Source organism: Triticum urartu, chromosome 6A, assembly GCF_056163025.1.
Source record: "Triticum urartu cultivar PI428250 chromosome 6A, HENAU_Tu73, whole genome shotgun sequence".
In the NCBI taxonomy this organism is placed as follows: Eukaryota; Viridiplantae; Streptophyta; class Magnoliopsida; order Poales; family Poaceae; genus Triticum; species Triticum urartu.
Window position 1 is genome coordinate 105,446,645 of NC_141878.1, and position 16,957 is coordinate 105,463,601.

The 16,957-nt window shown below is 44.5% G+C and overlaps 3 protein-coding genes, 1 long non-coding RNA gene and 1 pseudogene across 5 annotated transcripts; 1 reads left to right on the plus strand and 4 right to left on the minus strand.

Moving 5' to 3' along the window:
* Window positions 1–471: 471 nt before the first annotated feature.
* LOC125515710 (tyrosine-sulfated glycopeptide receptor 1 pseudogene) lies at window positions 472–4,086 on the minus strand (annotated as a pseudogene).
* A 3,341-nt stretch (window positions 4,087–7,427) lies between these two features.
* On the plus strand, window positions 7,428–16,584 carry LOC125515709 (uncharacterized). 2 transcript variants are annotated; one of them, XR_015607495.1, is made up of 3 exons: window positions 7,428–7,774; window positions 11,863–12,082; window positions 16,132–16,584. It is a non-coding gene; the product is annotated as an uncharacterized LOC125515709 (long non-coding RNA). The 2 variants fall into 2 exon arrangements; XR_015607494.1 differs by having other exon boundaries at window positions 7,428–7,743.
* LOC125515708 (tyrosine-sulfated glycopeptide receptor 1-like) lies at window positions 7,973–8,871 on the minus strand. The gene has a single exon (XM_048681220.2). It carries the CDS (start codon window positions 8,869–8,871, stop codon window positions 8,257–8,259), a length of 615 nt encoding a protein of 204 aa, XP_048537177.1. The 3' UTR covers window positions 7,973–8,256.
* On the minus strand, window positions 8,902–11,418 carry LOC147964265 (tyrosine-sulfated glycopeptide receptor 1-like). The gene has a single exon (XM_087526826.1). The coding sequence runs from the start codon at window positions 11,416–11,418 to the stop codon at window positions 8,902–8,904; it is 2,517 nt and encodes an 838-aa protein (XP_087382952.1).
* LOC125515707 (tyrosine-sulfated glycopeptide receptor 1) lies at window positions 12,300–15,725 on the minus strand. The gene has a single exon (XM_048681219.2). It carries the CDS (start codon window positions 15,703–15,705, stop codon window positions 12,550–12,552), a length of 3,156 nt encoding a protein of 1,051 aa, XP_048537176.2. The 5' UTR covers window positions 15,706–15,725; the 3' UTR covers window positions 12,300–12,549.
* Window positions 16,585–16,957: the final 373 nt, after the last annotated feature.

The following is a 16,957-nucleotide window of genomic DNA, read 5'->3' on the forward strand; positions in this document are numbered from 1 at the left end:
AGCGAATCGAAGCAAACTCCCATGTAGGCTTCAATTCAGAAATCCGAATGCCGTAGAATGGCCATCCTTTTGGCCTCATGTTGACGTTTTACAGACCTAGGCCTTCTAGGAACCCTAACATTTGGGGAAATTTTCGGTGTCTTCCTAATTTTTCCCAGTATTTTTATTTTCCTTTTAAGTGCTTCTAAGAAACATGTATTATATGCTTGCTGTGCTCTTTACATTGCCGATGCGAAGCTTGGTGAACGGTTTGGTTCATGTATATTCTCGCCTTGTGTCGTATCGAGTCAGTGGTACTTCTGTGAAAGGGCATTTTGCCCACTTAACTGAACCCTAGTAACATGTAGGGATTTTGCACTCTAACTCTCCACTTATGTGGAATTCTTAATGAGCATGCTGGATAAGAACTGAGTATTTTTGCACTTGTTTACCATGGAGTATATGATAATTTGAGAAAAGGAAGGCCATGAATGAATTACAAACTTTAACCTGTTAGCAGCCATGCAAAAGAATTACTCCCTCCGTCCCAAAATAAGTGTCTCAACTTTGTACTAACTTTAGTACAAAGTTGTACTAAGCTCAAGACACTTATTTTGGGACGGAGGGAGTATAAGATTAGACAGTACTAGTTAGATGGAAGCTACGTCTGCCATGTGCAATTGACTACAAGATAATCATGTCTAACCACTTTCTATCTTAACTGAATTTCGTGTCTGCAGCTTGGCGTCTATACTTCCAAGGAAGGAGACTATCTCCTGTATGGTTGGCCTCACGAAAGGATTATAGTGTACACACTTGCAAGCGGCTTCGAGCACCTTCAACATCTGCTCTTCATACCCTGTGCCCCGGAGTGTAGGATCCAGGACCTCAAGCTGCCTCCCTTCTGATTTCATCTCCTGTACCCAGTTCACTAGTTCTTTTGATGAAGACAAGACCAGGACAGGCCGCCTTCCAGTGAGCAGCTCAAGTAGGACCATGCCAAAACTGTACATGTCACCTCTCAGTGTAGCAACCCATCCTTGTCCATACTCAGGTGGGATGTAGCCCGGAGTGCCAACTAGCTCAGTTGTGAAATGGGTTTGACTGTCAATCAACCTGGAGAGCCCAAAATCTGCAATATAAGCTTTGAATTCTTTGTCAAGCAGGATGTTGCTGGACTTTATGTCACGGTGGACAATGTGAGGCTTGCAGACACCATGGATATAAGAAAGGCCCTGGCTTGCTCCTTGTGCGATCTTCAGCCGTGTTGGCCAGTCAAGAAATGAACTTGCACCACCATCCCCATTGTGAAGCCAGTCGTCCAGGCTGCCATTCTCCATGTAGGGATATATGAGGAATCTTGAATCTCCCTGTATGCCATAACCCCAGAGCGGTACAAGGTTGTCGTGCTGTGCCATTAAGAGTGCATCAACCTCTGCAGTGAATTCTCTGTTCATCAGACACATGTCATCATTAAGCTTCTTGATAGCCAGTTTGAGGCCATCAGGTAAATCAGCCTTATAGACCAGTCCATAACCTCCGCACCCGATGATGTTCTCCTGGTGAAAGTTATTTGTAGCCTTCACAATGTCAGCGAATGTGAGGTTACTTTCTTCTCCCTTTCCTCGTGGCACTATCACTAATGATTCTTCTGAATCAATCTCGATTGAAATAGCTTCCACATCTCCGTTATTGCTGATCCTGTTTTTGGTTATGAAACTGGTATGCTTGAATGTTGCAAGGAGACCCCCAAGCACAAAAAGAATAGCAGTTCCTCCAAAGAACACACCGAATGTAATTTCCATAATGGATTTCTTGCTCCAGTGTTTTCTGAAGCCCGAAGGTCCTTCAGTTGAATCACAACTGCGATGAAGAATATGGCCACACAACTTTGGATTCCCCTCAAAGCTAGAATTTGAGAATGTACTTAGCTGGACTCCATCTGGAATTTTTCCTTCGAGGTCATTGTGGGAAATGTTGAATGCTGAAAGGAAGTGCAGGTTCTTCATTGCCGATGGGATTATACCTGTGAGATGATTGCTAGATAAGTCCAGCACCCGCAGATTTATCAGGTTGCAGAGCTGCCGTGGTATCTCTCCTGATAAGCTATTTGAACTGAAGTTCAGTATAACAAGCGAGTTCAACTGACCAATCTCCTCAGGGATCACACCGGTGAACTTATTATTTCCTAGATTCAATACTTTTGGGAAAGCACTGGTTATCCGATATTGACGTGATGGAGTTGCATAGACAGGAAGTTCAAAGGCTCTTGGGTCCAAACGGGGCGCAATCTTATCTGAATTTAGCATTGGCATCTCCATTAAGGCTGTTGGAATTTCACCTGTAATGTTATTATTTGATATATCTAGATGGAACAGTAACTTTAGGCTTTTGATCCAGCCTGGTATTGGCCCACTGAGTTGGTTATCTTGCAAAAATAACATCTCCAGCTTTGCCAGCTTTGATAGCCAAAGGGGTATGTTTCCAGACAATGAGGAACTAGCTATTGAAAGAACCTGAAGATTCTGAAAACCATCAACTATTTCATCTTCTGGCATGGACTCACTCTTGAAGTTGGTCCCCCCGATAAGTAGGGAAGTGAGGTTCCTACAATTCTTGAGTATCCGGAGTGTGTTTGTGATATTTGTAAAATTGTTGAAACCAAGTGATAGGAAAGTAAGGGATTTCAAACTGGCTATTCTTGGTGAAAGCTGCCCATGCAAGTTGTTGCCAGATATCCGCAGTGCAGCCAGCTTGCTGCAAGAGTATATGCTTTCTGGAATTGTGCCGGTGAAGTTGTTGTACAGAAGATCTAAATTCTTCAGATTGAGCAGGCTTGAGAAGTTGACCTTGGAAAGTACTCCGTTGAAGTGGTTGCTCTTGAGGTCAACTGTTATGAGATTTGTGCAGTTGCTCAGAGCTGACGGCAGCTCCCCTGACATCATGTTGTGGTCCAGATGCAATTCTTCTAATTTCTTGAGCTGGCCTATTGAGTCTGGAATCTTGCCGCTGAAATTGTTTCCTCCAAGATTTAGGTTAGCCAGATTTCTGAGCTTGATTATCTGTGCGCCATCGAGCTTTCCATCTAAATTATTGTCCGGAAGCGAGAGGTACTCCAGTAGGGAAGCATCAAAGAGTTCATTGGGGAGAGCCCCCCTGAGGTTGTTGTGACCAGCCTTGAGCACTCTGAGCATGGAGCAGTTGCCAAGTCCTGGAGGGATGCTGCCTGTAAATTGGTTGTAACAGAGCTCAACCACAGCTAACAATGACGAGCTGCTGCAGAAATGACTCGGTATTTGCCCACTGAAGCTGTTGTTGCTGGCGTTGAGCGCGACCAGGTTGTTCATCACTAGCCACGTCGATGGAAACCCTCCTGTTAACAAGTTGCTCGAGATGTTCAATACCTGCAGAGGCTGTGCAGGGGTTGAAGATGGCAGCTCTTGCATGTCTCCTCTGAGGCGGTTGAAGCTGACATCAAGGACGATGATGCTACTGGACGACACGAGCTCCAGCGGCAGGCCACCCGACAGCGAGTTGTGGGACAGGTTGAGGCGCAGCAGCCCGGTGAGGTTGCCCAGCGACGGCGATACGCGCCCCTCAAGGCCCCTCGAAGCCAGCGAGACGTCTGTCACTGACCCATCCGCACCACAGGCGATCCCTTCCCACACGCAGCAGTCGGTGCTGTCCCGCTTCCACGACGCTGCAAGGCCGCCGTCCCGCGACAGCCCAGCCAGGAACTGCAGGAGGGAGCCCTTCTCCCCCTCCGTGCAAGAACTGGCTGTAGAGGCCATGGACAGCAGCACCACCACCACCACAAGAGCAGCATAGCCAAGGAGACGCATGGAGAATCCGTTGCTGCACTCCTTGCATGAGGAACGGAGCTGCTGCTTCTGCATGGTTTCCTAATCAAAGCTTTAGCAGGAGAACCAGATGATTGAACCTGACCTGGTCAGGAAAGAGGGCGAGGAGGAAGGAGAGGGAGGATTGGACTCTCACATTGACCACAGAAGAGAGCAGGTTTGGGTCAAGGATCAGGGGCTGTGCGGGCGCACATCCACACTGGTGCTCTTCACACTTGCCTCGGGCAGCAGCTTCCTGGCTCTCACCCACGCCATCACGTTTCGGTTGAGGCCGCCTTGCAATAAGCCAATACTCTATCAAAAAGTCCAGACCCTGTTGCACAAAACAATTGGTGCTTTTGGTAGCCACCCTTTGATTCTCGGATTATTGAATCGGTAATGGTACAATGATGCATTTTGTTTAACTACATGATCTGATGGATACGATATGATATGCCCCATCGGAGAAGTATTATTTTTACCAACTTGACTATGCAACAAGTCTCTACTAATCGCAGCAGGTGGTCACTGGTCAGTGGTGTCCGTTCTTGGTCTCTCTCTTTTTGGTGTTTTTATTTACTTGGCCGTTACTTAGTTTGTTACTTCTACTTTATTCACTCATGTAATGTGTTCCTTGTGAATCTAATTAGGACATTAGGTGCTGGTTGGCTGTCAGGTGTCAACTTTGCACAGTCGAGTCTTCAGTTTCAGATTAGAACGTAGACTTGGCATGCATGGAGATGCAAGAGACGTCACGTAAGCAAAGAAATTGCCTGCCACCTAGGCCTTGGGGAGTGCCTACGTGGGACGTGACCACCTTGTGATGTAATGGGAAGAAATTTACATGGGTGATTAGAGTTTCTGTGATGACTGATGAACATACCTGTATATTATATTTAATTTGATTAATGCCACTCCAAATTTGGTTATTTTCGAGAAATGTCACTGCAATTTTTAAACTTTGAAAAATGCCATTTCATGCCATTTCCAGTGGCATTTTTCGAAGTCTGCAGTGGCGTTTTTCAAAGTTTGCAAAAATTGCAGTGGCATTTTTTAAAGTTTGAAAATTGCAGTGGCATTTTTATGAATCGGTATAATTTTTTTTTGAACCGGGCTAATCCTCTTTCCATTATAGAAATAACGGAAATACAGCCATATCCGAGTTCAAACGAAAAAGAAAAGGGAAACGGCAAGTTCAAACACTCTAGGGAAACCCGCTGTAGGCGCTCGCAATCGAAACACTCACTACGAGGCAAAAACCCTGGAGCACTGTCACCATGCAATAAAGTAGCAAAGGTTCAGCAAAACACCGCAGCCTACGCAGATGCGATACAGCAGGAGCATAGCACGACCGAACAGCTTCAAAAGGGGGAGCTTTTAAGAAGTGCAGCGCCCGAACAGCTTCAAAAGGGGGAGCTTTTAAGAAGTGCAGCGCCAGAATCACCCTAGGTCGGTGCCCGCGTACGCCGTCGCATAGAGCCTCATCATCTCCTGCCGCGCCATGCTCCAGTTCCGTTCGTTCCTTGCCCTTCAGTAGACCTGCCCAATAGGATAGATGTACATAAGCAGTGAAGACAATCTCAAAAGGAGATAATAGTTTCTTAAATTCAAAGGTGGCTTGATTGCTATAATTGGAGTGACATTTATCTAATTAATCCATTATTATTCAGCATTCATGTGCACCTAAGATGCATCACTTAAACAACATTATGTACTCAAATGGGCATTTTATAAGTTTTCTTGCTACCTTGTTATCATGTATCCACCTATTATCAGCCTTTTCATTTTAGAGAAAAGCGTACTGTGGGTCCCTTAGCTTGGCACTGAGGAACAGTTTAATTTAACAACATGAAAACCGATCAATCGGAAGTAAATCAAAATGGATCTCCGTCGGTCTTTAAAAAATAGAAAGCAATGTTTGAGGCCTAAACATAGCTGAAAAGTGTGCATTTCTTTTTTAAGTTTGCCTCAAAGATGTTTAGAATGTGCATATTACTCCCTTCGATCCTTTTTACTCTGCATATTACAATTCTCTAAAATCAAACTTCACAAAGTTTGACCGTATTTATATGAAAAAATATCAATATCTGTCATGCTAAAGTTATATAATATGAAACTTTAAGTCATGACACATCTAGTGGTATTGATTTCAGATTATAAATGTTGACACTTTTTTCTACAAAGCTGGTCTAACTTTACGAGGCTTGACTTCAGTCAAATCTTATATGCGAACTAAAAAGGACCGCAGGGAGTACTTCAAAGATGTTTAGAATGTGCGCACATATTTCATCAACATATCCTTTTCGCCTGCTGTGTAGAAGAAAAAAGACAAACATGTGGATCAAAATAAGGTTAGTTTTGCTAATTCATTCACTAGTCTTCGTTGCCTAATGCGTTCCCTGTGAATCTGGCCAACTATTTCAATTTGATGAGTGCTCTGAAAACTTTGTAGACAAAACAGAAACCACCATCAACCACCAGCATTGGAAGGGGATGTAGATCTCCAGCATCACATGATCCAAAGTACATGGATTAAACATGTACAAATGGCATCGGTCGTATTTGCAAAAAATATATTTCATATGTGTGTATACTAATTTTATAGACATATAATACATGAAAATCATAGTCAAAGTTTTGTAAAGACCAGAAAAGTCAATCAGCGCCTTATATTTTGAAAAGGAAGGAGTAGTAGAGATATGAGAAGCACCCCCCCCCCCCCCCCCCCCCCCCCTCCTTCTTCTGCTGGAGCAGCGAAACGGAGGCGGGCATGAACCGTTGTGTCACCGGCGTTCACAAGGGGAGAAACCATAGTGCTGGCCCAACCATTTCTTCAAAAGATTGGTGAAAAAACTGCAGTCTTGCTTTCATTTGAGCAAACCATATGCATTTCCTATTTGACGCACCGAAACGCCTACAACCGCATGCATTGTGCCGGTCCAACTCTGACATGTGCTTTTGTTGGCCCTACGGTACGTCCGTGCATTTTTTTGTTTTTCATTTCTGCACCTTTTTGTGATTTCTTTCATTTCTTTCCTTTCCCTTTTCCCTTTTTTTTATTTTTGACCCTTTACTATTTGTTTGTTTTCTTTGTTAGTAAAAATACACGTTCTTTTCCTTTTTCTCTCTCTCTCTCTCTCTCTTATTTCGTTTTGCATTAACATTTTAAAATTCATGAACATTTTAAAAAATACAAGGCGAACATTTTCTTTAGTTACAGATAACATTTTTCTAATACACAATGACCAAAATTTTAAAACATGACGAAACTTTTTATAATACACAGTGGTCATTTTTATAAACACCATGAGTATTTTTCCAATACACATTAAACATGATGAACATTTTCTAAATAGAGGAGGAACATTTTCTAAATGCAAGCGAACTTTTTTAATTCCATGAAAGTTTTTAAATTCCATTTTTTTAAATAAATTTTAGAAAAAATTAAGAATAAAGAAACCAAAGGAAAATAGAAATCCAAGCTAAAACTAAAAAAACCAAAAATGAAAATAAATCAATAAAAACTGGCACCTGACGCACTAAACTCAGGTAGCAGTGGCAGCTAACTGGGCCGACCCATCAAGGGCGATCGCTGTGCTGTAGCCTCTCCCCCGATGAGTCCAGTCCAAAAGAAAAGGAAAAAAAAAAACTTCCGACGAGCCGCACCTCCAGCACTCTTACCTCCTCCCCTCCCGCCACCGTACGGGCGCCGCCGACCGCCGTTGCTTCGCAGGATCTCTTCTTCCCAAGCGTGCTACATGAAACTATCCCTCCGGCGCAGAGTCGTCCTTGGGGAGCCGCCGTGGGGAACGCCACGGCGCGTTCTTGGCGGACCGCAGCAGCGTGGCGCGCTCAACCTGTTCTGCGAAATGCCGACCCGGACATCGTCTATAGGGCGGCGACCGTGGCCGTCGGGGGTAGCTCGGTGAGTCGCATCGATCATGCTGCAACGCAAGGTCCGTGGGTTCATATATCGTAGCTGTATCGCGTTCTCAATCCACTGAATTCCATGCTTGGACCAAAATTCGGTAGTATATATAACAATCCAACTCCAACACTGCTGGTTTCAAGTTTCAACAAGCGAATCCATTAATCTGAAGCAAACAGCTGAAACCAATAGTGTCTGCACTTGAATGGAAACCATGTTTAACATTCACTGACAAAACAAGGCGATAATTTCACTTGTTTATTATTTTCCCCAAGCTTGTAAAGCTTGAGCATACATAATACTTTAAGAAGCATCCACAATGAAGATGAACTGAGAAGAACTTTCCTAAAAAACATATGTAAAGTTCAAAATGCGAATCTGTTGGGCACTGTACACAAATAAAGTAAGGCTAATCAGAACTAGTGCTTCTAGTGAAGCTGGAAAAGTTGAATCTCTGTGTAAAGTACAATATTAGCTACCATGTGGAATTTATCCACTCGTGGTTGACTTTCATGTGTCCAGGTCAGCATTTATACTGGCCAGGCAGGAGACTGCTTCCATGATAGTTGGCCTCCTGAATTGATTATGATCGACACACCTGCAAGCAGTTTGAAGCACCTTCAGCATTTGCTCTTCATACCCTGTTCCTTTAAGTGTTGGATCCAGGACCTCAATCTGCTTATCCTCAGACCTCATCTGTAGAACCCACGGGACAAGTTCTTTTGACGTAGACAGGACTGGAATAGGTCGCCTCCCTGTGAGCAGCTCAAGCAGGACTACCCCGAAACTGTACATATCACCTCTTAACGTAGCAACCCATGCTTGCCCATACTCAGGGGGAATGTAACCCGTTGTGCCAACCAACTCAGTTGTGACATGTGTTTGGTTGGGAAGGATCAATCTGGCTAGCCCAAAGTCTGCAACATAAGCTTTAAATTCTTTGTCCAGTAGGATGTTGCTGGATTTGATGTCACGATGGACAATCTGAGGCTTGCAGACATCATGGATATAAGAAAGGCCCAGGCTCGCTCCTTGTGCAATCTTGAGCCGAGTCGGCCAGTCAAGACAGGAATTGGCATCATCATCCCTGTTATGAAGCCAATCATCCAGGCTGCCATTCTCCATGTAAGAATAAATGAGCAGCCTTGAGTTTCCCTATGCGCAGTAACCCCACAATGGTACAAGATTTTCATGCTGTGCCATGGAGAGTGCATCAACCTCTGCTCTAAACTCTCTTTCCATCAGAAACATTTCACCATTGAGCTTTTTGATTGCCAGCTTGGATCCATCAGGTAGCTCTGCCTTGTAGACTAATCCATAACCTCCATATCCAATGATGTTCTCCTTGTCAAAGTTGTTCGTAGCTTTCACAATGTTGGCGAATTTGAGCTTGTTTTCTTCCCCTTTTCCTTGTGGCCTCTGCATCACCACTAGTGTTTGCTCTGAACTAGAGTAGAATGAAGTTGCCTCATTGCCTCCGTTATTCTTCCTTCGACTTTTTGCTGTAAAACCCTTCATCCTGACTGAGACAAGGAGACGCCCCAGCAACAAAAGAAAAGCAATACCTCCAAAGAACACACCAAATGCAACTGCAAAAATGACCTTATTTCCTTGTTTTCTTGGAACTAGAGGTGTTGAAGCTGGACGACATTTGTGAGTGAGCATAGAGCCACAGAGCTTTGGATTCCCATCGAAACTAGAATTTTGAAATGTATTAAACTGGCCTCCAGATGGAATAGGCCCTTCTAGGTCATTGTTCGAAATGTTGAATGCTGAAAGGAAGTGCAGGCTATTCAATGCAGCTGGGATAGCACCTGTGAGATTGTTGCTGGACAAGTCTAGCACCTGCAAGTTTGTGAGGTTGCAAACCGATTGTGGGATCTGCCCGGATAACTTGTTGAAACTGAAATCAAGTAGAACAAGCACTTTCAACTGACCAATCCGTGGGGGGATCACACCTGTGAAGTAGTTGTTGCTTAGATTCAACACTGTCGGAAAAGATGTAACAACGCGGTATTGAAGTGATGGACCATCATAAACAGGCAGCTCAAAGACCCTTGGCCTTGCCTTCCAATGAGTTGCGTTTTCAATTGATTTTAGCATTGGCATTTCCATTAAGGTTAACGGGATTTCACCTGTAAGATTGTTGTTTGACACATCCATGTACAAGAGATGGCTTAGGGAGTTGATCCAGCCTGGTATTGGTCCAGTGAGTTGATTGCTAGTTAAAAATAACATCTCCAAATTTGCGAGCCTTGATATCCAATGAGGTATTTTCCCAAACAATGGGCATTCTTCGATGTCCAAAATCTGAAGATTCTCAAAACCATTAAGCCAGTCATCCTCTGGCATGAGTTCTCCCTTGAAGTTCTGCCCAATAAGTAAGGTTGTAAGGTTTGTACAGCTCTGAAGGATTCGAAGTGCATCTGTGATGTTTTTGAAAGAATTTTTAGCAAGTGACAGGAAAGTGAGGTGCTTCAGATCACCTATTCGTGGTGAAAGCTGCCCATTTAATTTGTTGCCAGATAGTCGCAGTGCAATCAGATTGCTGCAAGAGTATATGCTCTCGGGAATTTTGCTACTGAAGTTGTTGTACAGAAGGTCTAAAGTTTTTAGTTTGGGCAGGTTGGAGAAATTGACCTTGGTAAGTTCTCCAGTAAAATTGTTGCTCCTGAGGTCAACTGTTATGAGATTTGTGCAGTTGCTCAGAGCTGATGGCAGCTCCCCGGACATGTTGTTGTGATCTAGGTGGAGCTCCTCTAGTTTCGTTAGCTCAGCTATAGAATATGGAATATTGCCACTGAAGCTATTCCCTCCAAGATCAAGAGTAGACAGATTTCTGAGGTTGCTTATGTGTGCACCATCAAGTACTCCATGTAAATCATTGTTAGGAAAAGAGAGGTGCTCTAATGAAGTAGCATTGAAGAGTTCATCTGGAAGTGTTCCACTGAGGTTGTTGTACCCGGCCCTGAGCTCTCTCAGCTTGGAGCAATCACCAAGTCGTTGGGGGATGTTGCCACTGAATTTATTTAAACACAGATCAAGCACAGCGAATGATGGTGAGCTGTTACAGAAATGAGTTGGTATGTCCCCTGTAAAGCTGTTATTACTGGCATTGACTACAATCAGATTCTTCATTTCTTTCCATGTGGTGGATGGCAACTGTCCTGAAAATAAGTTGCTTGAGATGTTCAGTACCTGGAGAGGCCGGGCATGGTTTGATGATGGCAGCTTGTGGAGTGTTCCATTGAGCTGGTTAAAGCTGACATCAAGTATGGTGATGCTGCTGGACGACACCAATTCCACTGGCAGACCACCGGACAGCAAGTTGCACGACAGGTTGAGGCGCAAGAGGCTGGTGAGGTTGCCAAGGAACGGTGAGATGGACCCCTCGAGGCCTTGAGAAGCCAGTGAAACACCAGTGACCGTCCTATTATAACTGCTGCAGGTGATCCCTTTCCAAGTGCAGCAATCCGTGCCATCCTGCCATGCGGCAGCAAGGCCGCCGTCCCGCGAGAGCTCAGCAAGGAACTGGCGAAGGGAGGCCTCCTCGTGCTGTGTACAGGAACTGGTCGGAGAGGCCAAGGAGATCAGCAGCACAAGAGCAAGACCAAGGGAAGGTATGTGCAATTTCTTGCTCTGTGTCTGGTTTGAAAACTGGAGTGTCTGCATGGTTTTCTGGTGAAACTAGGATGGAAACCAGGGCTTATGTTGTGTCCTTGCTGGATAAGACATCAATGGTGATCTACTCATGAAATACCATGAGGGGGGGAAAAAGATCTTGCTCCCATTAACATTTTGGTCCTTGCAGTCGTAGTCAGCACAAAGGGAAAAAATGGCTGGTTCACACTATGACGTTTCACTCACGGCTGCCTGCTATAATCCACTGACAAGTCAATTTCCCAATCTTACTGAATATGGACCACACAGAATATTGCTTTTGCAGGCATTCACTCATTCTTGACCCAATCTGTATATAATTATTACAGCATGCCATAATTTACTTGACCTGACATCACTTGTCTTACCGGCTTCGCTTCACCGAACAAATCTCATCTTTCCTCACTAATACTAACCAAAAAATAATCAGTTCTTGATGCATACTTTTGTGAACAGGAAAAAGTGCGCGTTCGAGAAAGAAACAGTTTGTGAAGATTTTGCAAAGATTCTACTGGCGACAGTATGCCAGGAAGATTCTACTGGTCGTGGAGGAGCTAGGGAAAGCTCGTATATCATGCTGAGTGTGCATTTTTGCTGTGTATATATGTGGGATAGTGATTCTGCGGGCTGCAATACAAGGTCCGGCGTTTCTTCACCGCGCGAATACTTTAACATGGTTGGTGCTTCTGTTCTTTTAGTTGTGGTATAATGTTAATCTGTTATGCACGGTGATTTCCTGACATTCTAAACATCGTAGTTGTATTGTGTTGTTATATCCATTCAATTCACGTGTGGACCAAACATCTGTACACTGCAGTATCAACCAATCCAACTCAAACTCTGGTGTTTTGTGAATCAGTTAATCCGAAGCAAACAGCTGATAGAGCATCGTATAGTATCTGCACTTGAATGGAAAGCACTTTTATTCTTTCACTGTGAAAACAAGGCAATCATTTTACTTGTTTATTCTTTTTTTACACTCTTGGGAAGCTTGAGCATGAATAATGCTTCAAGAAACATCCGAAAGGAAGATGAACTACAAAAAAAAAAGCTTTTCTAGAAAAGTAAATTAAGCTCAAAATAACAACCTGTTGGGCGCTGTAAAACCCAACTGTAAGGTTAATAATAAGTATTGGCTAGCTTTTATGTCCGCAGATCAGTGTCTATACTGCCCAAGCAGGAGACCACTTCCATGATAGTTGGCCTCCTGAACTGATTATGATTGACACACCTGCAAGCAGTTTCAAGCACCTTCAGCATTTGCTCTTCATACCCTGTTTCTCGAAGTGTTGGATCCAGGACCTCAATCTGCTTGCCCTCAGACCTCATCTGTAGAACCCATGGGACAAGTTCTTTTGTTGTAGACGAAACTGGAACAGGTCGCCTTCCTGTGAGCAGCTCAAGCAGGACTACCCCAAAACTGTATATATCTCCTCTCAACGTAGCAACCCACGCTTGCCCATACTCAGGGGGAATGTAACCCATAGTGCCGACCAACTCAGTTGTAACATGAGTTTTGTTGGGAAGGATCAATCTGGCTAGCCCAAAATCTGCAAGGTAAGCTTTAAATTCTTTGTCCAATAGGATATTACTGGATTTGATGTCACGGTGTACAATTTGAGGCTTGCAGATATCATGGATATAGGAGAGGCCTAGGCTGGCTCCTCGTGCGATCTTGAGCCGAGTCGGCCAGTCAAGAAATGAGCTAGTGCCATCATCTCTGTTATGAAGCCAATCATCTAGGCTGCCATTCTCCATGTAGGAATACATGAGGAGCCTTGAGTGTCCCTGGACGCAGTAACCCCAGAGTGGTACAAGATTTTCATGCTGTGCCATGGAGAGAGCATCAACCTCTGCACTGAATTCCCTTTCCATCAGACACATTTCACCGTTGAGCTTTTTAATTGCCAATTTGGAGCCATCATGTAGCTCTGCCTTGTAGACTAACCCATAGCCTCCACACCCAATGATGTTCTCCTTGTCAAAGTTGTTCGTAGCTTTCAAAATGTCAGAGAATTTGAGCTTGTTTCCTTCTCCCTTGCCTTGTGGCATGTGCATCACTACTAGTGTTTCCTCTGAACTGGAGTAGAATGAAGTCGCTTCAACATCTCCGCTATTCTTGCTTCCATTTTTCTCTGTAAAACCCTTCATCTTGACTGAGAGAAGGAGTCGCACCAGCAACAGCAGAATAGCAATGCCTCCAAAGAACACACCAAATCCAATTGCGAAAGCAAATTTCTTATCTCGTTGTTTTCTGGAGGACGGGTGTATTGAAGAATCACATTTGTGAGTGAGAATAGAGCCACACAGCTTTGGATTCCCATCGAAACTAGAATTCTGGAATGTATTGAACTGGCCTCCAGATGGAATAGGCCCTTCTAGGTCATTGTTCGAAATGCTGAATGCTGAAAGGAAGTGTAGGCTATTCAATGCAGCTGGGATAGCACCTGTTAGACTGTTGCTGGACAAGTCTAGCACCTGCAAGTTTGTGAGGTTGCAAATCGACAGTGGGATCTGTCCGGATAACTTGTTGAAACTTAAATCAAGTACAACAAGCACTTTCAACTGACCAATCTGTGGGGGAATCACACCAGTGAACTGATTGTTGCTTAGATTCAACACCGTTGGAAAAGATGTAACAACACGGTATTGAAGTGATGGACCACTGTAAACAGGCAACTCAAAGACCCTTGGGTCCCATTGAGTTGCATTTTCAATTGATTTTAGCATTGGCATCTCCATCAAGGTTAACGGGATTTCTCCTGTAAGATTGTTGGTTGACACATCCATAAAGAAGAGATGGCTTAGGGAGTTGATCCAGCCTGGTATCGGTCCAGTGAGTTGATTGCTATTTAAAAGTAAGATCTCCAAATTTGTGAGCCTTGATATCCATAGAGGTATTTTTCCAGACAACTGGCAACTTTCAATGTCCAAAACCTGGAGATTCTCAAAGCCATCAATTCTGTCATCCTCTGGCATGAGCTCTCCCTTGAAGTTACTGCCGATTAGCAGAGTGGTAAGGTTCCTGCAGATCTTTAGGATGTGAAGTGTGTTTGTGATATTGCTGAAAGAGTTTGTGGAGAGTGATAGGAAGGTGAGGTTCTTCAGATCACTTATTCTTGGTGAAAGCTGCCCTATTAATTTGTTGGTGGATACCCGTAGTGCAGTCAGATTGCTGCAAGAGTATATGCTTTCTGGAACTGTGCCGTTGAAGTTGTTGAAGTAAACATCTAATGTCTTTAGATTTGGCAGGTTGGAGAAATTGACCTTGGCGAGCTGTCCACTGAAATTGTTATTCTTGAGGTCAATTGCTACGAGATTCGTGCAGTTGCTTAGAGCTGATGGCAGCTCCCCTGACAATTTATTGTTGTCCAAATGGAACTCCTCCAATTTCTTGAGCTGGCCTATGGAATCTGGAATCTCGCCACTGAAGTTGTTCCCTCCAAGATCAAGTGTTACTAGATTTCTGAGCTTGGTTATGCGCACACCATCAAGAACTCCATTTAAATGATTATTACGAAAAGACAGGTATTCCAACAAAGTAGCATTGAAGAGTTCGTCTGGGATTTCTCCACTGATGTTGTTGTACCCGACCCTGAGCTCTCTCAGCTTGGAGCAATCACCAATTTGTTGGGGGATGTTGCCACTGAATTTGTTTAAACACAGATCAAGCACAGCGAAGGACGGTGAGCTGTTACAGAGATAAGTTGGTATGTGCCCTGTAAAGCTGTTGTTACTGGCATTGAGTGCTCTCAGATTCTTCATTGCTTCCCATGTGGTGGATGGAAACTGTCCTGCAAATAAGTTGCTCGAGATGTTCAGTACCTGGAGAGGCTGGGCAGGGGTTGGAGATGCCAGTTCGTGGAGTTTTCCAGTGAGCTGGTTAAAGCTAACATCAAGTGTAGTGATGCTGCTGGACGACACCAATTCCAGCGGCAGGCCACCGGACAGCGAGTTGTGAGAGAGGTTGAGGCGCAAAAGGCTGGTGAGGTTGCCAAGGAACGGCGAGACGGACCCCTCGAGACCTCGAGAAGCCAGCAAAACATCAGTGACCGTCCTATTAGGACTGCTGCAGATGACCCCTTCCCAAGTGCAGCAGTCCTTGTTGCTACGCCACGTCGCGGCGAGGCCGCCGTCCCACGAGAGCCCGGCATGGAACTGGAGAAGGGAGGCCTCCTCATGCTCGGTGCAGGAACTGGCCGGAGAGGCCAAGGAGACCAGCAGCACGAGAGCGAGGCCAAAGCAAGGTATGTGCAATTTCTTGCTCTGTGTCTTGTTTGAGCACTGGAGTGTCTGCATGGTTTCCTGGTGAAACTAGGACGGAAACCAGAGCGTATGTTGTGCCCTGCCTGGATAAGACATCAGTGGTGGTCTATTCATGAACACCATGAGGGGGGAAGAAAGATCTTGCTCCCATTATGCGTTGGTCCTCGCAGTCGTAGTCAGCACGAAGAAAAGAATGGGTGGTTCACACTGTGTGACGTTTCACTCACGGCTGCCTGCTATAATCCACTGACCAGTCAATTTCCAAATCTTACTGAATAGTGACCGTACAAAATATTGCTTTTGTAGACCCTAATAACTAATTCCTGACCCAGTCTGTCTAGAATTGTTACTTCAAGCGATAATTTTCTTGACCTGACATGACTTGTCTTACCGGCTTCACCAAACAATTCTCACATTTTCCCACTGATACTGACAACCAAATATCGGTTCTTGATGCAGGAAAGAAAAGCAGGGCATAAGAGAAAGAAACAGTAGGTGAAGAAGATTTTGCGAAGATTCTACCAGGCGAGACAATGCGCCGGGAAGATCGTACCGAAAGGCGCCTGCGATTGAGAGCAATCATCATGGTGTGTAGACAAAGGCCAAGTGGAGGGCAGGAAGAAAGTGCAGTTTCCTGGCTTCCTGGCTTAATGGACGGGGTGGGTGGTCGATCCGTGCGGTCTCCTCCATCCCCTTCTTGACCCGGGGGCGTTTACTTGCCCTTGTCACGCGTGCGTGCGTGCGAGCTTCGTCTGATGTTTACGTTTGCTCTTCTTTTGCCATTCTCCTGGCTCCACTGGCGCACTATAATTGCGGACCGTGGACGGTGACGCTTTGTGGCTGTCATCTGAAGTTTGAACCGTAACTTGGGGTGCTGGCAATGGTGATGCTAAGTACAGTTTTCTACTCCTATTACTGTTGTTTTGGAATGTTAATTAGTTTACTTGAATACAAAGGTGGTGTTGATTAGTTTACTTGGATAGGTCGACAGCTCCAATTATATGGATAAACCCTTTTTAAGAACTATATTAAGCGAAATTGCCAAACGGAGACCGAGCTCCATAAAGGCCTTTATTTGAAAACTTCAAAATTCAAACTTTTCAACGACAGGGTGTTTTTTTTTCTTTCTAAGAGGCACCGTTGTGTTTCGCACAATAAATTTGTGCTTCCATGAGAATCAAATCTATGCTTCTTGTGGAAGTAAAAACACATTTTCCCTTTTCCGAGAGGCACAATTGTGCATCTCATGGAAGCAAATCTGTGTCTTCACAAGAAGCAAATCCGT

What these genes read in the sequence shown, in the direction of transcription:
- LOC125515708 (XM_048681220.2), bottom strand. Translation starts at nt 8,871, where the DNA reads ATGGAGAATGGCAGCCTGGATGATTGGCTTCATAACAGGGATGATGAT.
- LOC147964265 (XM_087526826.1), bottom strand. Translation starts at nt 11,418, where the DNA reads ATGCAGACACTCCAGTTTTCAAACCAGACACAGAGCAAGAAATTGCAC.
- LOC125515707 (XM_048681219.2), bottom strand. Translation starts at nt 15,705, where the DNA reads ATGCAGACACTCCAGTGCTCAAACAAGACACAGAGCAAGAAATTGCAC.